The 27779-nt window shown below is 33.4% G+C and overlaps 1 protein-coding gene across 2 annotated transcripts; it reads left to right on the top strand.

Moving 5' to 3' along the window:
• The first annotated feature begins 166 nt into the window (after positions 1-166).
• Positions 167-27779, top strand: LOC112279558 (uncharacterized). Of its 2 annotated transcripts, XM_073532385.2 has the most exons (37): positions 167-512; positions 693-887; positions 1172-1291; positions 1418-1540; positions 1856-1987; positions 2281-2395; positions 2820-3112; positions 3471-3592; positions 4291-4468; positions 4862-4950; positions 5167-5347; positions 5540-5932; positions 6119-6253; positions 6506-6830; positions 7111-7373; positions 7574-7910; positions 8127-8598; positions 8878-9160; positions 9929-10202; positions 10504-11193; positions 11424-11647; positions 11900-12844; positions 13067-13171; positions 13382-13552; positions 13729-16104; positions 16828-17003; positions 17366-17537; positions 17984-18286; positions 18623-19707; positions 19952-20189; positions 21012-22414; positions 22981-23812; positions 24134-24577; positions 24883-25005; positions 25183-25383; positions 25651-26616; positions 26777-27779. In XM_073532385.2, exons 2-37 carry the CDS (start codon positions 702-704, stop codon positions 27512-27514), a joined length of 15213 nt encoding a protein of 5070 aa, XP_073388486.1. In that variant the 5' UTR covers positions 167-512; positions 693-701; the 3' UTR covers positions 27515-27779. The 2 variants fall into 2 exon arrangements, with proteins under 2 accessions (XP_073388486.1, XP_073388488.1); XM_073532387.1 differs by lacking the exons at positions 167-512; positions 693-887; positions 1172-1291; ... (1 more) ...; positions 1856-1987; positions 2281-2395 and having other exon boundaries at positions 2974-3112; positions 3493-3592.

A 27779-nucleotide genomic window follows, 5' to 3' on the forward strand; every position in this document is an offset into this window, starting at 1 on the left:
AAATATCATTCTCTTAAATTATAGTTTATAGCTGTAAACACTACAAGATTGTCTGTCTACCATCAATTCCATGTGCTCAAGATCCAATCAATTTTCTTTTTGTGTTGAAATGGTTAAATATTAAGAAGAATTAAATTGAATGGGAAGAACAAAGTAACATGTAATTCACATAATGTATATTTTTATACTATTCAAAATTTTGTGGTTGTTAGAATCTTTTAATTTAGTTTACAGTATGTATGTGACCAACTGTTTCTTTTTGGTCCACAACTGCTTTAAACCTAAATCTTAAAATATACTTTTTTTTTCTTATTATGATTTTCTTAATAAATATAATGAAATTTAACTGGATTCTCAATTATAAAATACTATCATAACTTGTTAATAATTAAATAGGTTAAGCTTTCTTCAATCTAGGGTTTTCAAATTCTCACCTAGTGTCCAAGCCTGAGCAATGTGATGTCAAGGAATTGGTTGCTTTTAACATTTATCTACAGATACTCTCAAAGCCAGTAATGTTTTTTCTATATCATTTCACCTATTGTCTCAAACATTTCTTGCTTTTATTGCACAAATTTGCCACTACAGTCACCATAATTTGGGATCTGTATAACAGTTTAACATGTCATTCTCCAAGTTGCATAATTTTTTTTAAGAGTCTGATTTGAAGATTTCAATTTGAAATGCTTTAGTGCACTTCAATGGAGCCATCAAGAGAAAGGATTCTGAAGAAAATAGATAACCCCCAATTGCTAAACAGAGCTGCCCCAAACCTGCATGTTAATAGGCAGCATGAGATGCCAAAATTGAGGAAGAAAAGCACAGGTGCTCCAGCATCAACTGTTAAATACAAGTCATATGGAGACCCTTGTCCCAATGTATTCAAGGTAAGAATGAAAAGTCAAGGAATATTTCTCTCTATATACAGATATGCATATAACTCCAATTTTCACATGGAAGGTTGAATTGGGTTCATGAAAGCAAATTGTCTATCAGCAACTCATATTTTAACCATGATTTTAACAATCTGTACTTTTTGTTTGGTTCCATGTTTTGAGCTTATTTTTCATCATATATATGCACATATACATGCACACAAAATCAATCATAGTAAATATAACTTTAGTTCAGAAAATGATTTTGATGAAATTGCATTATGCATGACTTGCAGAGAAAACCAAGTGAAGTTGTAGAAGCAAAATTGCATCCACAGGTGTCATATGGTGATGGCTCTATCAGGACAAAGCCTCACATCATTGAGCATCATAATTTTTGCGACAAAAAGTATTTGGTAACTGTTTAACAAATGTTTTTAATTCAGAATATTATTGTGCTCCAATGATTTGCTGAAAAAGCATTGCAGAGCCAAATTAGAAGATTAGCTGGATCATGTTGCTTTGGTTTTTGATGCTGATAGGAATCATCTTTTGTGAAGAAAGATTGCCCCCTGTTTCAACCATTTCCACCTGAGATTGTGTTTAGAAACTTCAAGCCTTTCCAGCAATATTCACAAGTTTTCAACCTCCGGAACAATGACAAGGTTCTTGTTTTCATTCCTTCAAAGATTCAATTCAAATTACATACATGCACACAAAGATACACACACACACACACACACATATATATATATATATATATATATATACATGCATAGGAATTGTTTAAAAAACTCAATTAGATTAATTTTTTGCATTAACCTCAAATTTTTGAGAATTTTTAGTTCAGTCTTTAATCAACCTTTGTGATAGATTGCTTATTAAACCCTAATTTTTTCACTAAGCACAAAGTAAAACCTTGTCCATAGATACAAAGATTTTCAGAGTCGAACCCTAAAACTTGTGTTTTGGAATTGTAGATGGCAAGGCGGGTTCAAGTGTTACCACTTCTATCTGGGTACCTCAATGTGCAGTTGTATACACCTGTTGATAACAATGATCTTAGCATATTTGATGAACAAGGCACAAGCAAAGTTGCACCTGGAATGGAGGTATTCTACCAACTTACAAAACCCTACAAATATTAATTGCAATAAATAATCCAGAACTTTGAATTATAATTTTGATTGTTGATGTGGTTTAACCTAATAATTGGCACAATTTGAGTACAATATATGTAATAATGTATACATGTGTGTGTGTATATATATATATATATTTAAAAGTTTGCAATAAATGAAATTTATATCACTTGAAAATCGTTTAGATGCTTGTGTATGAATGTACTTAAGATTAGATTGATTTGAAAGTTGTGATTAATTATGATTTTCAAACAATGCAACAGATGCAATTCATTGTTAATTTTTGCCCTGAGAATGAAGATGACCAAGAAGCCTCTATAGTGGTGGTCACTGAACGCGAAAAATTTGAGGTGCCTGTGATTTGCCATGGAGCTCGAGGTACAACAGAATTGTGCCTTGAGAAAATTCTAATTATAATAAAAATAAATAAACATTAAACTGTGTTCAAATTTCTTTATTTCTTTTTACTTTAAAGAATAATTAAAGAAAAATCAAGTAAATTCATGATGTGAAGATGTATCATGATAAAAGAGCTGAACTATTCAATTTATGTGAAAATCTACAAAAATTTATAAATTGATATTTTGAAAAACTTCAATGCATAGAATACTCTTTAAGTTTGATATTTTTCACTTTTTTAATGTAAAATTTTATTTACTTATCTACTTGTAAGGAAGAACAAGGTGAATGTTCCACATCTTGTAACTTTGTGGTAATCAAACCTTGCAAAATTAGAGCAAAACTTTTCAGTAGTATGTTTTAAGCATTGAATTGGTGTTTGGCCATGTGGGTATGGGAATAGCAATATTGGACCTTCCCGATGAAATTTATTTTCCACAAACTCCTGCTCATCTAGTATACACCAAAAATGTTATGCTCCGCAACTTGGGCACCAAATCAGCGGAGTTTACATTACAAGTAAATGGGTACTTTGCTGTTTTTCCAACAAGAGGTGTCATAGAACCTGAGAACTTTTTAGAAGTTTATGTTCAATTTCGACCACTGTTGGTGGGAGCTCATGAAGGAGAGCTTATAGTTGCTTACAATCGCAACATTGAAAGAATGTATTGCAAACTTTATGGTATGGGTTTGGAGGTAACCATTCTCTTCCCCTCTTCTTCACAATAGCAATTGTAGTGAAGCTTGGATTTCTCTGAAGCATTGGATTTTGTAATGCATTCATATGTTTCCATGCACAGTATTTAGGGTTTTGTTACTAGTATTAGTATGTGGTGGGTCTAAAATGTTTCATTAGATCAGAGTCATGTAAAGTCAACTTTTAAAAATAAGCTTGCATATACTCAACGTGAATGAGTATTTGATATATAACAACTTATGGTGTCTAATGTATTTTTTTTTCTTTTTAATTATTTAATTTTATTATTATCATTGTTGTTATTATTGAACACAATTCTGGTGTTGTAATCTAACAAGTATTCTCAATGGGGCTTAGTTGGATGTGGGAATATCTGCAGATACTGCAATAGCAGTGCCCACATATGTGGGGAGAAAATCACAAATGGTGATACATGTGCAAAACTACTCCTCCACAGTTGCATACTTCCTTTGGGAGAAGTAAGGCACCCTAAATTCATCACTCCAAGTGCTTTGTTTTCATGAAGAAATTACTGATTAAATTCTACAATTATCACTCTCTATAATGTAAAAAAAATAAAAAGAAAAAGAAACATTGTTTATTTATTTAGTTGGTTAGCTATTTCTTAATAAAGTGAGAAAAAAATATTTATTATTCATACATGTAATTCAATTATTCCAACATTTTTATTATTACTTGTAATTTTCCATCAGTTGTCTATCCATCAGATTTCATTATATATCACACGTTTCTAACTTTTACTATTTACTATTTACATTTTTATTTTTATTTTAATTCTCTATCAACAGACAGATAGATTACTGTATAACTACAACTTATAACAGAATAATTCAATCATTCAAAAACAGAATTGTTTCTCAAATATCATCTATTTGAAGGAGCATCTCAAAAAAAAAAAAAAAAAAAAAAAATCTTTTTTTAATCATTCTTTTTATATTTTCATCTTGCATGAAAATGTCCACAAAGACTAAAAAAAAAGCGTTTGTAGTAGACTTGGCAATTATGTATTTTAAACAACATATACATAGTGAAAAAAAAAAGGAGGAAAAGAGGGTTGTGGATCAGTTATTTTAGAAAGAGTGTTAAGCAGAAACACATAATATCAAAATGTTCAATGACTGAATATGGCAGGTTTCTCATGAACGGGCTTGGCCAGATTTGCAACTGAGAATGAAGATGCGGCCTATTTAGTATCAGTGACAACTTCAGACAAGGGTTGTAGTCAAGGACGAGATCTGTTCACTCACGACAAATATGCTGATTCCAATGGCAGCACCACACCTGAGAGACCAGTCTCTGCAACCCACAGTGATGAAAACGATGGCATCCAAACTGTATATCATGCTTACAATTCTATATATATATATATATATATATTTAAAGCAATACAAAAAAATGTTGCAAATTAGAGAAAATATTGTGATTTTGAATATATATACAAGGGAATGTTAAATAGACACAAGTTTTTACTAAATTGACTCACCCATCCTAACCATAAAAAAATCAAAAATCAAAAACAAAACAAAACAAAATCAAAATGACCTCTAGATTCATTTCTCCACAATTGGATCTGCAATTAATAAAACCAACCATATTCATCATGATTACCATATTCTTCATCAAGAATGAGTCTATATAGTAAAAACATGGGTCTATTAGCATTTCCTTTATATATATATATATATATATAGCCACATACTTAACAGTGTTTGGCATGTCATTTGTAGGCTTTTGCATTGAGTCCCGGGCATGGAGAATGTTGGCCAAATAGTCGAACAGAGATCACTATCACATTCATGCCTCCACGTGCTCACAAGTAGCAGCTGCACTTCCCATTATCACAATAAAAAATAATAGTAAAGAATTATTGTTATTGTTGTTACTACCATTATTTCAAACTAAGGATTTTGTTTTTGTTTTGTTAAGAAATGTTTGCTGATTTGAGTGGTAATAGGTGCATGTAGAAACTATCAAATTAGAAATAAATAACTAAATAATGGTCACATCATCAATGTGCTATTGTTTTGTGTAGATACTATTGCAAGGCTTATTGCAAAATTTCTGGAAAGTCTGAAAAATTAGTGGTTCATTTGGAAGGATGTGGGATTGGGCCTATAGCACAATTTTTCCCATGCAAGCTGGACCTACAAGAACTCCATCTTTTTGCTACATATGAATATGAAATACAACTCAAGAACTTAGGAGAAATGGAAGTGGGTGCTCCTTTTTTATTGGTTTTGTTTTTAATACATGATATAAGAAAAAATACCCACTTATTATACATAACAGGAAAAAATGTACTCAAAAATATATTTCAGATCTTCAAAACATAGAAATATATATATATATATATATATAACTTGGTAATATTTGTTTTTATATGTGTATTTCCAAAACAAATGCAGGCAAATTTTCAACTTTGTTGCACAGATACAAAGGAGGTGTGTTTTCAATTTACATTGGCGGAAGGGCTTGTTCCAATAAACAAAGCATGCCCCATCAAAGTGAAATGCTTTACACAATTACGTGGGAGTTTTGAAAACAAGTTTGTATGGAGTGTTGATGGTGCTCAATACAACCCTACTTTACATTTCCGAGGGTGTGTTGGAAATCCTTTGATACACATCAATGTAGAAGAAATTGACTTTGGTGTTATTGGATTAAGTTTTTGCTCCAAATCCACTTTTAAAATCTCCAATTGTAGTGAAGCTTTACTACACTTCAGATTACACATTGTGCAAGATGATGACAGGAATGGGTTTATGATATCAGAAGAATTTCACGATATCCAAGCTCAAGTAAGATCCGATTTCTATAATTAATTTGTCAAATAAACTAATAAGTAATATTTTCAATTCTTTATAAATGTATAGTTCTAAGAATACATAAACAAAGGTTTGAGTTTACACTTGTGTAATTCTTTCTCTCTTTTCTCCAATTGGTCTCAAGATATTAAACTATTTTGTTTCAATTTTCAATTGTAGACATCAAAGCTGGTGACTGTGTCTTTAAGTCCCACTGCTGTTCAAAATTATGTGGGATCATTACACATATTTTTGTCTGAAATTAATGAAGTGTACAAGATCATCAGTTTATCAGCAAAAGCTATAGTTGCAAAAGTACATCAGCATCTCCTAGTTTACACAATTCTCAAACATGGCTATTTGATTTTGATTTTGATTTTGATTTTTCCTGCTATTTTAGTTTGATTGAACAAATGATTGGTTTGTATGTATATATGAAGAAATAAAGAATACAAACTAGTAGATGTGTTTCATTTACACTTTTTTCTTTTTTTTTGTATTAAAAAATATTTTTGGTAGTAAGAGTTTGAAACTAATGCACCTAGTGTGTCCAAAATGATCAAGCAGTTGGTACCAAATGACGATTACATTGATTTTGGAACATGCTTCATACAATACAACTATGTCAAAACGTGTGAGATCATCAATGATTCAGATGTAATGGGAACATTTGCCATTGACTTGCAAGACCCACAAACCCAGATCCTTGCCAAACTTACAGCAAAGGATGTTGAAAATGTTGTTGTGCCCGGAAAATCGTCCACCTCAATTGAATTCATGCTTGCCACACGTGTTCTGGGTGAAATCTCATTTGCGACCACAATTATTTGTAATCCGGGCAGTGGAATTTATGAACAAAGAATTCCTATCCGCATTGAAGCTTTATCCATAGGTTATTCTATTTTTATTTAAATGAATGAATGAATATAATAATAATAATAATAATAATAGTAATAATAATCATCACAACAATAACAATAAATAATATTGATGTTGGTAATAATGTGAAGCTATGCAAGTGTATGGATATATAAATATAAATTGAGGAATTGAGGAGGATTTTGCATCTTTAAAAATAAAGATTTGGACATTTTGGTGCTTACAAAGTTCATTTGAAAACGTATACAAGATGTTGAGATTTCATGAATAAAGATTGTGTAATAAATGAACAGGTCCAATATTGAAATTGGAGCAGAGTGGATGGGATGCTCCATCAAGATTGATCCCAGGCCGAGATTGCATTGAGGATGACCAAAAATGGCCACTGACTTTGGACTTTGGCCGCATTCCTGTGCTTGAAAATCATACACAAAGCTTTGTCATTAGAAACATGTGTTGTATCCCCGCTTCCTTCAATTTAGAAAACAAAGTTTACATTTTCAAATTGGATACTTTGAAAGCCACAATTGCACCATTTGACTCTCTAGAAGTCAGAGTAAGTTTCAAACCATGGCATTGTAACAATATTACAAATGTGTCCATAAATCTGAACAATCATTCAAATATATATATATATATATATATATAACAACAATTCTTTTTGCCCAAGCATCAGGAGTATCTAATTATTTTTTCAAAAAATAAACTAAATTGAACAGCATAACATGGTTTGTGAAATGCATGAGAGTTTATCAGGTAATTGCTTGTCTTGACGATACAAGGAGATTTGTTGACAAGGTTTCAATCACTGTAGAAGAAGGAGGCCAATATTTTGTGACTTTGATAGGAATTGGTCTTGGCTCTACACTTACATCTGAAGCATTGGCCAATGGGAGTCTACACTTTGGAACCCAACTTAGCCATAGTGTTGTAACAAAAGCTTTTGAAATCAATAACCAAGGCCGCTGCATCCAAACCCTAACTTGGAATGTAGACAATGAAACTAAGAAATCTCTCAACAAGCGTGTGTTTTCATTTGTGCCACTCAAAGCTTCTGTTGCACCTCACACTAAATTCACTTTTCAATGCACAGGTGATAAGCAAGATCCATATCACATTTGATGACTTTTATTACATTTTGCTATTTAATTTCAATATATAGGTAAGTATAAGACAATGGATCTATATGATACATCTAATTTTATAAAATCAATTATCTAGTTGCAATCAAACTAAGCTTATTTGATGAGTATCATGAAACAATGGCAAGTGAAATTAGATCATGATTTTGTAATTTAACACTCAACAGGAACATTTCAAGCAACCGGTTATGTGAAAGAAACATTTGTGTGCCATGTTGTAACCAAAACACAAAAGGAACAAACATACAAATTGGAAGTAGATGCGGAGGTTGTGGGTACCAAAGTATTATTTTCTAAGCAAGAGCTTCGATTTGTTCAACTTAATGATGGAAAACCACATCCGGATAGAAGTGTTGTACAATTGACATGCCAAAATGTATTTGTTGATACATTGAACATGAAGTTTTTGGTGAAACCGCCGTTTGGGTGCAACAAATGCGAAGCCACTTTGGAACCTACCCAGTGTATTACATTGGACTTGTGGCTTGAGTGGCAAACTCCCATGGTTAAAAAAAGCACGTTTTGTTTGGGAAAATTTGAAGTTGTGTATACCAATACAGTGAACCGAGATATACTTGATATGGTTGGAGAGATACACTTTCCTGCCTTAGAACTATCAACCAATCAATTGAATTTTGAGTGAGTGGCACAAAAACTATCATGTTGTGATATGGTTTATAATTTCATCTTGATTTTTTTCAAATAATTTACATTAACTGATAATTTTTAAATCAAATGTTTAAGACTGAACATGAATAAATTCTTAATTTGGTTTACAAAAGTTTTGATACAACCTAATTAAAGATTTTAAAAAAATATATTGTATGATCGAAACCACTTTGTAATATATATACACATACCAATAATGGGCAAAGAAATAACATCAAGCCAAAGTTGATTAAGTGGTATTTGCAATAGTGCCGTCATAGAGCACACTTGTAAAAGGCTTCAAATGAGGATTAAGAACCCAAGTGCCATGCAAGTGAGTTATGCATGGAGCTTCTACAACCACAATCCAAGTGAAGACATCAAAGTCTCGGAGGAGGCTCTAAGCAAATCCAAAGGGCTTACAATCCCATTGAATGAAATATTTGATCTACTTCCTATTCGAGCCACATTAGATCCCGGTGAACAACAAATAGTGGAAGCATCTTTCTATGCTTTTCCTGGCTATTCTGTCCATGCTGTTGCAGTATGCCGGGTACGCAAAAAAAAAGCAAAAAAACAAAACATTTTTTATTCATTTCTCTACTCATCCATCCTCCTTTTACAGCTTCATATTTAAAAATTGAACACAAATGTTTTCTTCTTCTGGGTAATATTATAAACACAATAAAAATCACACATATTTTTGAACTAATCAATAATTGTTATTCAGATCCTACAGATCATAAAATATTGCCAAGGATTTCTATTGATGTATGTGTGTGTGTATAATTTTTGTTTTACATGGTATAGTGGAAGACTGAATAGGTATTAATTGTCTTTATTCTTCAATCAAAAAAGAATTGGCCATTCAATAATACATTCTGTGGGATTTTGTGCTGGACTTGGGGATTTACTCTAAGGAATTCATTAAAAAAATAAAAAAAATAAACAAATCATATAAGATACAATAACTATCATGATAGTTATAAAAATAACTTATTCTATACTATGTTTCATATAATGCATTCAGCTACAACAACAATAAAATTACTACTCACCATTTTGCAATTATTCTTGTATTAATGATCTCAGAAATTCAATACTACAAAGATATATTGTTTTCAATATTTTGTGAACCATTAAAATCAACACTCCAATTTTTTTGACTATTTTGTGAAATCCACATGGAATGCTGTGAAAACATTGGAGTTTAGAATTTGTTTCATGAAATTCATGTTGAAAATTTGGATATATATATATATATATATATATAAATTCCATCCATGAGAAAATTAATCAAAAGCACACAAACATGTTGTAGGTTGAGAATGGACCTGAATATTTTCTTGCTTTGGAGGCTGAGTCATCTATCATCAAATATTCTGTAAACAACATAAGTTTAAATGTTGGGAAAAAGTTATTCAACAAAACCACGTCTGATAAAAACCTTGTGTTGACAAATAAAGGGAAAATTAATTTTGCATTTGAAGTTGATTTGAGCCCAATAATAAGGAAAGGAACCATTTCTATTGTTCCTCTCACTGGACTTTTGCAAGGTGGTACAAGACAACGATTTAATTGTCGAGTAACTCCAGGTAAATGAATGAATATATATATATATATATATACACACACACACACATAATGGTTTTCCTTATTTTAAATGTATGTTGAATTGTTTCTTTTATATATATATATATATATATATATATATTGTACATTTCATCATAATGTATCAACAGTTTCAAAATCACGAAATGATTATCATTGAATTTCAGTTCTTGATAACTGAATAACTCAGTTATGGCTCACACAATGTGAGATCTGAAATAAATTAAAATATTTTTGTTTCATTGTTTTCACACTCAATTCAAGTTGTCGCGTAATTGAATCTAGGAATACCCCTTAAATTTAAGGAAGAGTTCTTCATGCAAGTGGCATATTTTCCACCTCACACAATAAATGTTGTTGGAGAAGGATCCTATCCAAGCATTTGGATTGAAGCTCCTCGTGTGCGTAACCGCCAATTTTTGGGCTATGTAGAACAAGCTCGGAGGATAGTAATTCAAAGGTGGATTGATGACACAATTGCAAAACTTAAGAAGAAGCAAAATCTAAATGTTTTTGAAGTGGATGTTAAGGAGCTGAAGACTAATTTTGAAGAAGAAACCATACATGAAAGTTCTGGAAGCTCAGAAGAAGATGATGAAGATGATGACAGTGATGATAATAACACAAATGTATTGTTGAAATCAAGACGAGGCACAACTAAAATGGTGGAAATGGTGGATGTTAATGATGGCAACCAAAAACATGATTCAAGCCTAGAAATTCATGAACAATCCAACCATGATTCTTCAAATTGTAAGCACAAATATCACCACAAATCTCAATCTCCTACCACGGGGAAATTTTCTCCCATGTCAAAAGAAAAAGGGAAAAAACTTCCATGGAAAAGACCAAGTTTCTTCAAAAGACGTCTTGATGCTCAACAAGACGAGGAGAACAAACATCACCTTGAGTTTGAGCAATCAGATTACTCTTGTGGGCATAGCTACCATAGAAAATCATGGTCTTCCATCACAGGTAATTGAAAACATAAAGAAAGAAAGATATGGGTAATGCATGGTAATGGAACATTCATTTTTAACAATGTGGGTCTATTAAGTAGTAGATAAATTCTTCAAATTTGATAGATGTTTGTATGAAGTAAGTTTTTTTTTGAATTGGAATAAAATTTGAAAATGGTGTGTTTGTTTGTGTGTGTGTGTATGTGTATAGATAGATAACACATTCTCAATTATTGTATTATACAGGTCCCCTTTCAAAAATGCATTCAGAAAAGGTGAAAGGTCTCCCATGGCTTCGACAAAGTATTATGGCAAAGGCTGAGGAAGTAAGGATTGCGAAACTGTACGGGCGCCGAGTGCCAGCTCATAAAACATGTGCCGTGGCACTGAGGGCATCCACTCTTGCTTTCCCTGTAGAAACTCATTTTGGCACAGATGAAGAAAGCAAAGAATCCAACATTTCAGAGGAGGTTTCAATCTGAAATCATCCTTTTCCATTTTCATTTCCTAAAATTCAACATAATAAATTCAAAAGACAAAAAGTCCAAAATAAATAAATTACCCTTGTTTTTGTAACAACATGATAGAGTAACTAGTTTTGTCTCAAATAATTCCTCTTACTAACATGAAAAAAAAAATGATTGAAAATAATATGTGTGAGTGTGTTTATATATATATATATATAGATGCAAATTGTGAGGCATACTAATATCCTGAAATAGGTCTCGGAAGAAGAGAATGAAACTTTACAACAATTGATTGAAGACATTGATGCTGAGGTAGACAAGCTTGTGGTGCTTGAAGGATTCTATGAACCACTACCACATGTGCCCTTCTTCACATTGAGGGATGATGAAGATTTATCCTCCGATGAAGAAGCAGAGGAGCACGACCATAGTAAAGACCTCACATGCATGCACAACCTGCATCGGAAGTCGTGGTCGCCTCTCACGGGCCCTGTTTCTTTGATGGCCATGGAAACGAGTTCCAGAAAAGGCCTACACTGGCTGCGCCACAGTTTTATGGACAAAATGGAGAAAACTAGAGTTGAGAACTTGTACAAGCTTCGGAAGTCTATTTTGCAAAAAGAGTCCACTCTCACAAAAGAAAAAGAGCAACCCAAAAAGAAAACTTTTGCTATCCATAGACCTTCATCCTTGATGAGACTTAAAAAGGTAGCATTTGCATCAGAAGGGATACTAGCTCAAGAACCTAAAGATGATGAAAGAAGCAAAGAATTTGATAAGATGGAGGATAAGATTGATGAAAATATTGGTGGTATTCAACACCATGAACATGACTTGCCTCCACCTTTGGAAATTAGTGACAATGTTGTTGTGAATGTCCCACCAAAACAAAAACTTGATGTCAATATTCAAGCTTTGGTGTGCAACCAATTTGAATTGGACTTTCAAGATGTACTAATGGGTGGGAAGAAAACATTGCCTTTGATGTTATACAATGGTGCAAACTTTCCAGTAGTTTTTAAGGTTGATAAAACAGAAGCAAACTCCAAAGGATTCTACATTCAACCTGATAAGACACTTGTCATACCTGGTGAACCTAATCACCACAAAGGCACTCAACTTTGGATTACATTTCAAACTATGATTCCCAAATGTTCCCTTGGACCTGTTCATGTTTGGGTACAAATGAATGTGAAGGAGGTAGAAACAGTTTATTTCAATTCTCTTTTGTGTTTTGACCTTAATTGTATCACTGAATTCAATGTGAAATGGAAGCGCTGATAGATTGCTGCTTTAGTTCCAATATGTGTGTATATATATATATATATATATTTACGATGTTAAGATAAATACCTTAAAAGCATGTATGTTGTGGATAAAAATGATATTAAATTTTATGTGCTTTCATCAACGTGAAACTAGGGACCAGTGACCATATTATTATTGAAAGCAAATGTGATATTACCACAACTTCATATATCCCATAAATATATTGATTTTGGTGTTGTGCAAGTTTCATGTTGTAAGGTGGATATATTCTAACAAAAATGAAATATGTATAGCTTTTTATAATAAGTTTTTGAATTTTTCTCTATAATATGCAGCCCTAAAGATGATCAAAATTTGAGAATTCATTTTATGTTTGTGAGTATTATTTTTTAACTTTTGATTTCAATTTTAACTTTAATTTTATTAGATATCAAATCATTGGAAATAACCTTTTATATTATGTAATAGATCTGGTATGTACGATTTAAAAATGTTGGAGAGGCTGTTGTTGAGTGGAAAATGAAAAAACCAACTCCAGAAACAACAAATGTCAATGTTGGTCTTTTACGTGATTGGCCATATTTTAAGCTTGTACCAAACACTGCAATTTTGCATCCCAATGAAACTATGGATGTGCAGGTTACAATACTATATCTAACCCATGAACATTTTGATATTAACTTAAGAAAATCTGTTTTTATTATTATTATTATTATTCTTGTTGAAAATAGAATCATGATCTCTCTACATTTTAAGTATTCAAATAGATTTTATCCATTATCAAAAATTGATGAATCCAAGCTTCTCATGATCAGATAGAGTTCTCACCAATCTACAAACCTCTAAAAACACAATACATGACTGAGATTTTTATTCAAATAAAGGACAATGAAGAAATGGAAGTTATTCATTGTATGGGGACAAGTAGTTATCAAGCAATACAAATTAACCCCACCAATATGGAACTTGAACCAATATTGCCCAATGCTCAAGCTCCAACAATTGTTCCATTTGTCATATGCAACTTGTCAAATAACCCAATTGAGATTTATTCATTGGATTTTGATGAGCAATATCTAATTGAAGATCAAGCATTGCATGATTGTCAAAAGTATAATGAAGATGGGGTTATGCATGTCAAAGTGCGTAAAGTAGGAGAACCATTTTGGGATGATCTTATGAATAATAAAACGGAAGAAATTCCAAATCTCACTTCATTCCCTTCTGAAGTTGGGCCGTTGATAGTGATATATGGCGCACCTTTCTCTGGAAAGTCTACACAAGCAAGGCTATTAGCAAAACAATACAAATGCCCTATTGTGGATGTTAATGATTTCATAGTCACTGCCATTAAAGAAGGAAAATTAGTATTACCATTGCCAGAACAGGTGGATTCTTTGAAGAATTTTAAAGAAGCAGATCCATTTAAGAATCCCAAAGAAATAGATTCATCTAAGAACATCAAAGAATCTAATTCATCCAAGAATGTTAAAAAAGCCAATTCACCAAAGAATACAAAAGAAGTCAATCCATCTAAGAATGCCAAAAAGGCAGATTCATTGAAGAATGTCAAAGGAGTTGACACAATTCATCCTAAATTGCCTTTAGAGGAGGCGGTGGAAGATTACAAAACATGCCTCGAGGCCTTCTTCAAGGCTAGTTTAGATCAACCGGGATCCAATAATGGTGTGATCTTTGACGGGCTTAATTCAACACATGTTCCTATGGTAATTCTCATTGGATGTTTATTGAATGGTGTTGGACTTAGTCGAGAAGAAGTAGCCTCTACAGAAGAAAAGTCTTCTGATGAACCAAAGCCAAGCATTGTGTGGAAAGGTGACCAAATGGTTTACTTCATTAATATGCAAGCAAGAAAAAGAAGGCTTTATCATAGATATCTAGACTTAGAAGATCAACATCATGCTCAAATATATAAATATGATTCTTCTAAAAAAGACGTTGAAAGCAAAATTGAAGGAAATAAAATGGAAACAACAATTAGTATGGAGAAACGTGAGAATGCACAAGAAAACAATAATTCTAGCAAAGTTGGATTAGAAGGTGTTGATGGGTATGTTCCAAAGTTAGTGCTAATTGATGGAGTTGAAATTGATAGCAAGCTTTTGATTCCACCCAAGAGATTTGACATGCCTTATCCATGGTATTTGGCGTATCCAACCTCAGATGAAGTTGATAGATATTATATATTTGACAAAGAGGTATTGAAAGAAATAAGTGGGGTTTCTTCACCCACAGAGGCAAAAGCATTGGGCACCAAATTACTATTAACTAATGTGGATAGTATGCAAGATCAAAAAACAATACATGAACTAATTGTTGCATCACTTCCAATGCCATGGGACCATGACATGTATTGCCCACAACCAGAAACATTTCAAGTGTTGAAAAAACCTCCACTTAGGAAATTGAACAAAGATCCCAACTTTCCTTTTTCTTTCATTACAAAACAAAATGAAAGAAATGAACCAGATAAAAAAGAGAAGGAAAAGGATAAAAAAGAAAAAGAAAAGAAAGTACTTCCAGCACAAGGTCACAGCGCAATTCCCGTGGGATATGCGAAAAAGACAAGATGGATGATTCCGGAAAATTCATCTATAGAATTGGCTTTGGTTTTTTGGTCTACGATCATTGAAGAGTTTGAACATGTTTTTAAATTTGAGGTATTAGGTGGACAAGGATATGCCACTTTGAATGTTCAAGGACTTTGTGATATCCCGCGTCTTCAACTTCGTCATGTTACCTCTCCAAGCAAAAACCATCTGACGTCTCCATGTCATGGAATGACTCCAACATATAGTCGGACTTTAAAAACAATTTTAAACCAAACCATAGATTTTGGTCCAATAAATACAACTCCATTACCAAGTGACTTTCCAAATACACATGATACGGAACATTGTTATAGAATTGATCTTGAGAATATTGGACAATTTGATGCTCATGTTGAATTTGAGCTCATAATAGATGATGAAATGAATTCCTCTTTAGTAGCTCCGTTGTCTGGTGGTGGTGTTATTTCATCTCCCAAAAAAGGAGCTAAAACTTCTGCTTCTGCCAAAAGCAAGTCACTGCACAGTGGAGACAATGCACCTTTTATTATTTATCCTAAAACATTGGATATAAAGCTTGATGGACGTGGTGATGTATGTATTTATTCTTATCCATCCAAGGTAACATAATTTCAAACGTTACATTAGATTTGAAATTGATAATGAATTTCCATTTGACTAAAATTTATGATTGGAATCATATGAACAATAGAAAAGGAAAGAAAATAAGATGAATCACTGGATTATTTAGAATGAATTTTAAACTTTAATATCTTACAATAACTTCCAAAATTGAGATAGTTCATAGAATACATGTTTTACTACTTGCAATAAGTGACAGAGAATAATTCAAATAGGTAAATTTTAATAAGTGCTGAATGCAAACATTTGTTAAAGTAGGCTTCTTATAACTTTGACAAAGTAATGAAACATATTGAAGAAAATAATACTGTTCCATATTTTGAAGATTTTTTTTCTTGATTTTATTTTTCATATTTCTTTTTATAAGTCATGGTTTGTGATGGAAGGAAATTCTTAATTTTAAGTGATATTTTTTGTGATTAAAATTATAAAAATGAGTACAAAATTCATCATAATTTATTATGATAATCTCTAAAATTTTCAAAAAAAATTAATTATATTATTAACACCAAAATGAAGTTATATGAATTTGTTGTGCTTGAAAATTTTAAAAATACAAAATACAAAATGAATTCTTATTTTATTTTTGTACATTCATATGTCTGTAACATAGAAAAAAGTTTAAATTCTAAATAAGTAACTATTTCATCAAAATACTAAAAATGATGTATTTTTTTTAATTATTCAAATAAATGCTAACAGAATTTGCAAGGAAAACAATGCTATAAATTAGTTGGAACAATCTCAAATAATCCTACACCATTAATATATAAAGTATTGTGTTATGCGGATACACCAAAAATTGAATTAAATCCGTCAACCCTTGCATTTGGACGAGTTGTGATGGGATGTACAACTACTAAATCAATAATAATCAAGTACACACTTTACCTTAAAAAGAAAAAAGAAAAAAGTGGAATCAATAATTAAATTAACCTTTGTATTATAGAAAGAGATGTTAATGTTTTAAAATATGTTTATGTAGACATGATTAAATTCATAAATATTTTCCTATAATAAAATATATATCTTGAGTGTTTTAACTATAAAATATAAATCTGAAATTATACATATACCTATATGTTATAATATTCTTTTACTATTGAAATTGATATCCCACAGAAATTTATTATTCTACAATAATTTCATGCACATAAATTATTGGAAAAATGGACAATACTTAATATATATTCCTTTAAATTAACTGTGCAAGTAAATTAAAATTATTTTATGAATGTAGAAATATATCAGAGTTAAAAATAAAATGGACAATTCATGATTTTGAGAAATTGCCAGAAGAATTTGTTATACTTTCAAGTACTGGAGAGATAATATCCAAAGGTTCACATGAACTTAAAATATGTTTCAAAGCCATCAAAGAACAAGTTTTCAATCAAACAATCATCTTTCATGTAAATAATCAGCATTCTTAATTATTTTAACGTTAATAATAGAAACTTATAACATAAATGATAGAATTTTTGTAACAACAAGTTGTGTGTGTGTGTGTGTGTGTGTGTTTTTCATTTTATTTTTTATTTTTTAATACTGTAACAAAAATGAAATCCAATCATTATTTTGATCGAGGCAGTATTAATTTATTAAATTCTTACAAATAGACGTATGCACTTCTGAGTTATGTACCATTTGGGCTTTACTATTAAAAAAAAAACTTTAATAAGTCTTCAAATATTACATTTTAAACTTCCTTGAGCAGCTGTGTTTATTGGGTATTTATATAAAGAAAGGTAAATGATGAATCATGATACACCAAATTCCAATTGCTAAAAGATAAAATTAAATCTGAAAAATATAATTTAATTAAATTTAAAATATATGTTAATTTTCATGGTAATAGGTATGTGATAGCAAAGACCCAAATCATATAACAGAACAAGAACTTATTTTGTCAACCACTGCTGAAGCTTATGTATTGGATGTGATTGTGACATATCCCAACCTTCATAATGGGACTCCAAGTGATAATAGACTTGACTTTGGTACAGTATTGGTTGCTGATAGTCAAACCAAACAAATTGTGTTGGAAAACAAAAGAAAGCATGTGATATGTTTTGAATTTGTGCCGCGTACATTGATGATCCATGATCTCTTCTTGTGTACTCCATCAAAAGGAGAAATTGGTTCAAATGGACAAATAAAGGTAAAAGACTACGTGAATAATAACAATATTGTTATTTGTATATATATATATATATATATATAGATAAAGAGAGAGACATACATAATGTATATATGCAATAGTTGGTTGGATAATTTGAAGTGTATATATTTGTGGTTTGATTATTTGACATGAGGTGTTATTATTAATATTATTATCATAATCATTGTTTAAAAATTAAGCTAATAGATATTGTTATGAATAATTACATACCAAAAAGTTGATAATTGCATACCATGAAAAGTATGTGAATGGACAACAAGAGCTCTAGTAAACTGTGATTATGATCAAAGAATTTACATTGTTTTTTGCTCTTAGATTGACATAGAATTCAACAAAGAGAAGAAGTTGGTACATGAAATAGAATTAAAGCAATCAAAAGATCTGCAACTCTGCTTAATAGGGTCAGAAACAAAAAAAGTTGAAACAACACTCACCATTCTTTTGGATATCATAGCTGTGCATTCAAAGTTTTTATTACTTCCTCCTCGAGGGCTTCACTTTGGTTATGTGATTGCGGGCCATGTATCCGAGGAACAAACCCTAAAAATAATCAACAAAGGATTCTTTCCGTTTGATTTCACCATCACAAGCCCAACAGCCACTGGCTACTCAGACACTTCAAAAAAAAAATCAGATGCTGCATCCATGGCTAGTGGAGCTACTCGAAGAACATCAAAAACTTTCGCAACAACCAAGACCACTGCCACTTCAAAAACAAATAAAAGTGAGAAGAACAAAACAAACTCTAAAGGTGGAGGTGGAAGAGGAGGAGGAGGAGGGCCCTCATTAGAATTGCAAAGCTTTAATGTGAGTCTTGCTAGTGGCAATATCTTACCTGGAGATAAAGTTGATATAAAAGTGGTGTTCAAAAGTCCTCAAGAGCCAACAATATATACCGAACAACTTATGATCAATATTGCAAATAGAGATCCTATCAAGTTTCCTACCAATATTGTGTATGAATTATCTGGAGAGTCTAAACTTCCGGGGATTATAACAACACCAGATGTCATATTTGAAGAACATTCAATAGTGGATAGATTTGAAAACCTAGCGATGACGCCACCATATGGTATATATTCTAGAGAAGATCATGTATTCTCATTTGGGACATTCATTATAGATTGTGATAGACCTTTTGATGGAGGATCTTCAAAAGCCGCTCCAAAACCAACCGTTAGATTCATTGGTGATGCTTCCAAATCAAAAGTTGCAAATGCGCCCATAGGTCGCAAGGTTGAAGCGAACTTCCGGATAGAGAATCCATTCAAAGTACCTTGCTATGTAGATTTCACAATCACTCCAATTAAGCAAGAAATTGAAACACAAGTCCCATATGAAGATCCATTTGCAATGTCTGTACAACCTAAAGAATTGAAAATTCCACCACATGAATTTCGGTAATTGTCTCAAAAAGATTTGGTACTGTAATAAAAATAGATAAAGTAATTAAAAAAAACATGTGATTCAATTATTTATGTGTGTGTATGTCTGTGTGTATATATATATATATATATATACATATGATTCAAAATCCTATGCAGCTAAAAACAAGTTTGTGTGAATTACAAAATCTAAGTTGAAAATTTTGAAAAACTACATTTGAGTGGCACTTACTAATTATGTTTTTTATGCAATGAGCAGGCATGTGTGTTGTGCATTTCAACCACTTTCAATGCAATGTTATACTGCCATATTTGAAGCTGTTGTTAGGGATGGAGGTGATAATTTGAAAACAAAAATGTTCAAATGCCAACTACGAGGAGAAGGAACATTGCCTCAACTACAAATAATCAAACCAAATACATATTCTCCTTCAGGAGCAGTTTGGTTAAAGTTCCCTCAACTTCGCATAGGGAAGACAATGACTAAATCATTCCAGGTTTTTATTTTTTTATTGCTTCTTTAAAAAAATCATATTATGTTGCATCAAAAATAATTTGACCTGAATTATTGATTAACGTATCCTTAATCTAGATAAGTAAATAAATAAATACTCAATCCAAATATAAACATTAGAAAATTTGGTGAAAATACCTTTTTGATTTTGTTGACCCTAAATAAAATAGTGCATTCATGCATTGTTAAGAATTGTTAATTTGAATGTATAATTTTAAATGAATTATTGAGATTGATTTATTTGATCTCACGTGAAATTCCGATTCACAGATATCAATAGTTTTTCTCATGTATTGTGTAAAATATCTTGGTCTATAACCATAGATTTGCAGTTAAAAATGATACTTCTATTGAGAATGAATAGACAAGAATAAGAGAGTGAAATGCAGACTGAAAAATGTAAAAGAGTGAACATAAATTAAATTTTAAAAATAAATTAATTCTGAACCTTTTAACTATCTATATTAATGTCTTAATTTTTTTGATGGTATTTTTTTCTTCGACTAGATGTAATTATCAATTAAGAAAAAATTAATTATAATAATAACATATTTTTATTTTAATTCCTTCCATGTAGAAATTTAAGAACCTATATACAAAAAAGTACAGTAATTGAAGAATTTTTCTAAAGATTGAAAATGAGCAAATCTCTTGCAATTTTCAGTTTTCTTTAATTTATTTTGTTGTGAGATATGACTATTACTCTTTTTTTTATTATTTTTTTGATATGATAACAAGATACTGAATGATCTCAAAAAAACCAACAACAATCTTATAGCATGAAAACTTGGTTTTATCCCACTAGGTTCAAAATAAGGGCATTGTACCAGCCATAACTACCATTGACATTAAAGGAGGAGGTGTTCCATGGACCATATTAAGCCACCAACAAGGAATCATAGAAACCCCATTTTCACCGGGACAAACAATATCCATAAAACCAAAAGAAAAAGAAACATTTCTTGTAACATTCATACCTCAAGTTGGAGAGACATATGAAAGAGAAATAAAATTTGATATACAACACAATCCTTATGCAAGTCTAAGTATACTTATCACTGGTGAAGGCTATTGTGAGGAAGTAGAATGCATAGGGTTTCCAGGGAACCAAGAAAACCATGTGTGGTTTGATGATAGTGGATTCGGCTTCCCAAGGACTATGCCTCTAACCATGATAAACAACTCCATTGACAAGCATTGGAAATTCTCTTGGCCGGTGATTGAAAACTTCACCTTCAATCCGGCCGTAGGCCACATCCATGCTGGTGCATCCAAAATAATCTTGGTTACTTTTTTCCCAAAAAAACCAACACAAGTAGAAATGGATATCAGTGTTGCTTTATACAACATTGAGTTTGAGAATGAAAATAATCTTTTGGATTGGGATTCCTCAACACCAAACTTGGCCATGGTAGCCACAAGTCAAGAGAAGAATGTGGGTAAAGCCTTGGGCTCCAAAACACCCAAGAAAGGTATAGAATTATCATCCAACCTTGATTTACAAGTAGTTCCTATTGAGCCATCCCACCAAATAGTCCAAGGCTCCAACAAAACCCTAACTCTCAATTTGCATGCGGTTGCGGATTCTTCAAGATATGAATGCACTTGCAATGCAATCCACTTCAAAGCAACTACAATGTTTCAATCACGGACTCATTCCTTCACCATAAGAAACTTGAGTAGTACAAGGTTACCATTGAGGTGGAGGATTGTGAAACACAATGGATGCCCCGGTGAGCATGAGATGTATTTTGTAGATTCACCATGTGAGGTTGGTGGTGGAGCCACTTCAACCATCATAGTTACCTTTGGGCCTCGTGAGGTGGAAGATTGCACAAGGGTTTTGGTGTGTGATATTGAGTATTTGGATTCAGGGTACAATAGCATCAACATTCCTCTTACAGGCAACGTGCTCCGACCATGGTGCCATTTTAATTTGCCAAAGAGTGACTATCTTCTAGGATTGCAACGAAATGCCGGTCTGGGTGGGCCAAGTGAGTATACAAGACCTTTGGATCCAAAAGCAAATGTGATTGAGTTTGGGTCATTGGGCTTGAATGTTCAAAACATAAAGACCTTTGTGGCAATTAACCCCACAAACATGACATACAGTTTTGAATGGGAACAAGTTCCAGATCCTCCACAAGAATGGCATGAAGATGAACTTGATCACAATCTTGTGCTGAGTTATCTTTCTAATCCATTCAGGTACATTAGATTTGCTTCTGTAAATGACCACATTGTGTGTGTGTATGTATGTATGTAGTTTTAAAAAACACATGAATGTAATTTGAATAGACCTGATTATTACTTAGTATAGAAAATATAGTCTAATAACTTAATTTTAAATAATCCATACATTTTAAACTACAAATGATACTAACAATAATCTAAGGGAAAAAAATGAGTAATTCTGCAATCATGTATATTAACCCTTAAAAGTAAAAACGATTGATGGTCATTCTATCATATTCATAACTGTTTGAAACCTATTGTGAGATTTTTGGGATAGTATTCTAAACTTTTGAAATTACACAATTAAATGCTTCTAATTAATTCACACAACATGTATTTATAGTTTGGTACATCACATGCAAATGCAAAGAATGCCTTTAAATGTAATAAACTAATAAGTAGTTGTAAAAAAAAACACATTGTAATAGGATGTATGAATCTATTTTATATTTTTTTAAATCACAACTTGGCTTACAATGTGAGAAATGCTTTTAAATATATATGAAATTAAAAATGTGATTGTGGGATCTTATGCACAGGTGTTTGTGCAAAACAGGTGTCATTGAAGAAGGAAAATCACATGAAATGGGTTTTGAATATGTGCCAAACAAGGTTGATTTGGTAGAGAGTTTTTGGACTTTCACAATTCCGGAGGCGGGTATACAAGTCCCATTCCTTTTAGTTGGCAAAGTTGAAAAACCAGATTTAACTATTGACACACAAACAATAAATTTTGGTCGTGTACTAGTGGGTGAAAACCGCCAACTCATAGTTAAATTAAACAACAATGAGGATTCACCCTTCCCATTCAGATTTGACAAACAAAACTATCAGCGGAAGCGTGATGTTGGTGTGTATGCAAAAGATATGCATGGATGGCTTCACAATGAAATTGTGGTTGTTCCTGATCTGATTTTTGAGCCCCTTCAAGGTGTTGTTCCGAGTAACAAAAGCATAGAAATTGTTGTGACTTATGCTCCTACTTGTCAAGGGAAACAAAACTTCAATGTATTGTGCCATATAAAAAGCTCCTTCATAATAAACATGAATGTGAAAGGAGAAGGTTATACAGTGCACGATAAAATTTCCTTGGAAATTGTAGAGGATTCTTTGCCATTGCAATTATCAGCTTCTGAGCCCCACATTGTAAATTTCAATGATGTGCTCATCAATGATAGAGTGTTCAGAAAATTTATACTCACAAATACGGGTGTCTTTTCTTTTGAGTTTCTTTGGCTTATTGGGAAAACAAAAGAGGTGGTTGTTGTTCCTTTGGTTGGAGTCATTCATCCTGAAGAAAAAATAGTTTGTGAAATGACTTTTACTCCAGCGACAATTGGGCCTGTTGTGAATTTTCCAGTGATATGCAAAGTAATGTTTCTAAAAAAAACTATTATGTATATTTTTCATTGATTAATTATATAATTCATGATTATTTGAGCAATAGAAAAACTAGATCTAAAAAAAATTAAGTAAAAGGTTCATGTAAATAACTGCTTCTTGACATTAAATGCTTCCTATCTACGCTCTCACTAGGCACACAAAATTTGATTATTCAAACAAAAAAACAAAAAGAAACGTTATAAAAGTCATAGATTAATTTATCATTTAAAAATATGTTGCTTCTGCAAATGAGTCACATGTCTTCTGATATAACAAAATATTAAACAGTACTTGTTCTTCTACTTGTAGGTTTTTAAGAGCAATTACTACAGAATACTATTAAATGGATTGTGTTATCGAGCAACAATCAGCTTTAGTTGGTATCACTTTGATTTTGGACCCACATTCTTACATATACCCACAAGAGAAGCCCCATCATGTATGTTGCTAGCAACGAACATGGGAGCAGAACATAATCATGTTGAATGTTTATACAACACCACACCACAATTAGAAGTGCCACCTACAACATGGATGATGGATGGAGGTCAACAGGACTCTTTAATCATCAAATTCATGCCACAAGCATATGTCCAGTATAATGAGAGGATAAATTTTTTGATAAATGGATTAGACACAATGAGTGTGTGGGTTCATGGTGAAGGAACACCCATGATTGTTGAACTTGTTGATTCATCTCAAAAAGTTATATCATTTGGTGATGTTCACATGGGTGAAGTTAAAATTATAAAGGTATGTTTCACATAACCCAATCTACAAGTGGCTGTGTTTGATCCTTATAGATTTTAAAATTCTACTTTCAACCAGATACTAAATCATTTTTGAAGATTTTCTGTGAAAAAAAAAGAAGAAGGAAGACTGGTCTTATTTTTGACAATGATCAGCATTGTTTTTAATTGACACATTTATATCAAATCATATCTTAATATAGAAATCTTTAGTATGTTTGTTTTACCTTCTAATTGAGCTTAACATTGTAGCAATGCAGCAAGATGTGCAACAATGTAACTAATACCATAAATGTATGTCATTCTTAGGTTTCCATCATTAATAAAAGTGAGGCCTTATTGCCAATTTCATTTGAACCAAGTCATCAAAATCTGAATGCAATTGATATTGAATTATTACCATGCAATGGTCTTCGCTTGAAACCCCATCAGGTGAAACTTCAAACAAAATTACAAAGTACAAAAACAAACATAACAAACTTATCAATAGATGAATGATTAAAATGGATTTCATTTCTTGATTATGTTTCACATACTTTAGGTATTCTAATATGTAAAATAAGAAAATTAAGGTTTTCAATTCAATTTTTTTTTTAAATGTATGTACAGATTGGAATATGTGAAGTGGTATTTGCTCCAAAGCAACGTGTACCAAGATTTGTGGAGATTGTGCCAATGGATATGGCAGGACTAGACATTGTGTTGTTTTCGCTGAATGGAATGGGAATTGGAACTGATTTCATTCTAAGCACATATGTCCTCCACTTTGGCACAATCATTCTAGGATCCAAAAAAACTATGCGTTTACAAGTAAATCTGAATACTCATACCTTGCAAATTTTTAACATCCATTATCACGTTCACAGGACATGCAAATCCTACACCTAATAAAAACCAAACCTGATTTCAAATTCCACAGTACCATGTCATCCCTACAAACTAGTACCTTAAACTACTTCTAATGGATCTGTTCTCTTTCAAGTTATAAATACAGAAGTACATACATATGTTAACATAACAAAGTAGCGAGGACTCACATGTGTCGGTGGAAACTGCGCACAAAATGCGGTTGTGCAGATTGAGAATGTCGGTGAGCTTGGCTCATTGTATACGTGGGACACAGATACGTGGATGTCGGAGTTGTCATTTTATCCAAAAGATGGGTATCTGGGTCCACATCAGATTGCGAACATCGACATTACCTTCCACCCATCTTCTGTCTTATATGACATCAGACTGGAGAGAATAGGGTGCACAACAGTCGGCGGCCAAACGTTGTATCTCACCGTCACCGGCGCGTGCATGGAGAGCGAGCTACCGGAGAGCTACACCTTCGAATGCCCAGTGCGTGGATCAGTCACCAAAACCATCCCCCTCGTCAACGCCACCACGGCGCCATGGTGTCTGTACCCGAAGATCACGCACAAATACTTCACTGGAAGCAGTGTGATGGCGGTGCCACCAGGCGAGACTGTCGAGTACGAGGTCCACTACAAGCCCATGAAGATGACCGGGCCGCTGAATGAACCCCAGCATGAGGGGTCCATTCTGTTTGCGCTTCCGGATGGGAATGCGTTGTTCTACGGACTTAGGGGGACTGCTCTAGATCCTTTACCTGACGGCACTCTGTCGTATGAAGTGGAGTCCAGGAAAAAGATGGACTTCGTTTTGACTGTCGTCAATTGGACGAAGTTGCCGCAACAAATGAGACTGGTCGTGAGTACGCCCATGGAGCCAGGATACACTCCAATCACCACACTGGAAGGGCCTCCTATAATTGATGTACCCGGATTAGCTCCGAGAGAGGTGACGCTGTGGTTCAGCGCTCACAAGCCCGGGGCGTATCGATGCAAAACCAAGTTTCTGAACGATGAAACGAGGGAGTTTTCGTGGTTCGATCTCACTTTCAACGTGAGACATGCAGACAAATGCGCGACGATTCAATTCCACACCTTCACGAGAGAACTCCGCATCCACACTCTTTCTTTTACAAATCCTTTGGACATAATGCTGAACTTCGCAGTAAAGTGTGCTGATCCAGAGGTAAGTAACCATCAAACCCAAAAACTCTCCACATTAGGAAACCAGTCATGTTAGTCACACTAAGCGAATTCCACGAAGCACAGATTGACGTAGGCAACCCCATTCCTCCGAAGCCCACAAACTAAAACCCCAAGTCCTGCCCATGTGAAAACCCACCCAGGTGAGAGTCCCGAGCAGTCTGGAGATCCAACCTTACGAAACGGGAGCCATGGACATCACGGTTCGGCTCATCCTGGTGTGCGACAGAACAGCGAGTCTCACGCTGAGCAGCGAAATTCTGGGCGATTACGAGTATGAGCTGAGGCTGTGCGCGGAGCAAGCAGGGGCAGAGCCTCCGATGCACTTCGACGTGAATCTGGGCAACAGGCACACGCAGAGATTCCAGTTCGTGCACTACCTTGCAGCGAAGGCGCAGTACGCGTGCTCGCTTGGCCCGGAGGCGCGCGCGTTAGGGTTTCTGCTGGAGCGCTCCACCGTCGATGCCGGCCCCGCGGATCTAGACGGCCTCACCGTGGAGGTCGTTGTGACCTATGAGCCCTGGGTCGTCGCTAATGCCGCCCAGGCCCTTATGACCGTGTCCCACGCTGCGGGTGGCTGTTACCGTGTGCAGCTTCTCGGAAGCTGCCACGACCCCGTCCCACAGGGACCGATAATTTGCTTAGGTGGCAAGGGCTACGTCAGCTTCCGCAACGTGTTCAATGACGTGGTGAGTTATGTCTACGTGTTGGACAATCCCGCGTTTTTGGTCGCGAAGGGAGAGAAAATGGCGCCAAAAAAGAGCGGGAAGATTCGGGTTGTTTATAAGCCAGTCTCTGGGTTTCCCTCCAACGGGAAGCTTGTGGTGACTTGCCCTGATTATGGACCTTGGACTTGGGTATTTTACTTACAAGGTGTTTGATGGGGTTCAAAGTAGGAATATTGCTTTTTTTTTATTGCCCCCCAAAACAAAACATTAAAAAAATATATAAGAAATGATTTTTTTTGTGAATTTGTGGATTTAGTTTTTTAGGAAATTGCTTTAGAATGGATTTGTATCTTTCATGATGAATTAGTAGATTGCACATGCAAATTTATGTGATGTGAAAATATATTTCAAATAAGGGTAACTGATTTCTAAAATGTATAGTGTAGTTTTATATTTATATTATTATGTATTGATGGAT

This window comes from Physcomitrium patens, chromosome 3, assembly GCF_059467195.1.
Source record: "Physcomitrium patens ecotype Gransden chromosome 3, ASM5946719v1, whole genome shotgun sequence".
Lineage (NCBI taxonomy): Eukaryota > Viridiplantae > Streptophyta > Bryopsida > Funariales > Funariaceae > Physcomitrium > Physcomitrium patens.

Excerpts from the sequence above, each read along its gene's own strand:
- LOC112279558 (XM_073532385.2), top strand. The coding sequence starts at position 702 with ATGGAGCCATCAAGAGAAAGGATTCTGAAGAAAATAGATAACCCCCAA. Across the intron at positions 18,287-18,622 it reads GTTCAAATGGACAAATAAAG|ATTGACATAGAATTCAACAA; the intron begins GTAAAAGACTAC and ends TTTTGCTCTTAG. Across the intron at positions 20,190-21,011 it reads CAATGACTAAATCATTCCAG|GTTCAAAATAAGGGCATTGT; the intron begins GTTTTTATTTTT and ends TTATCCCACTAG.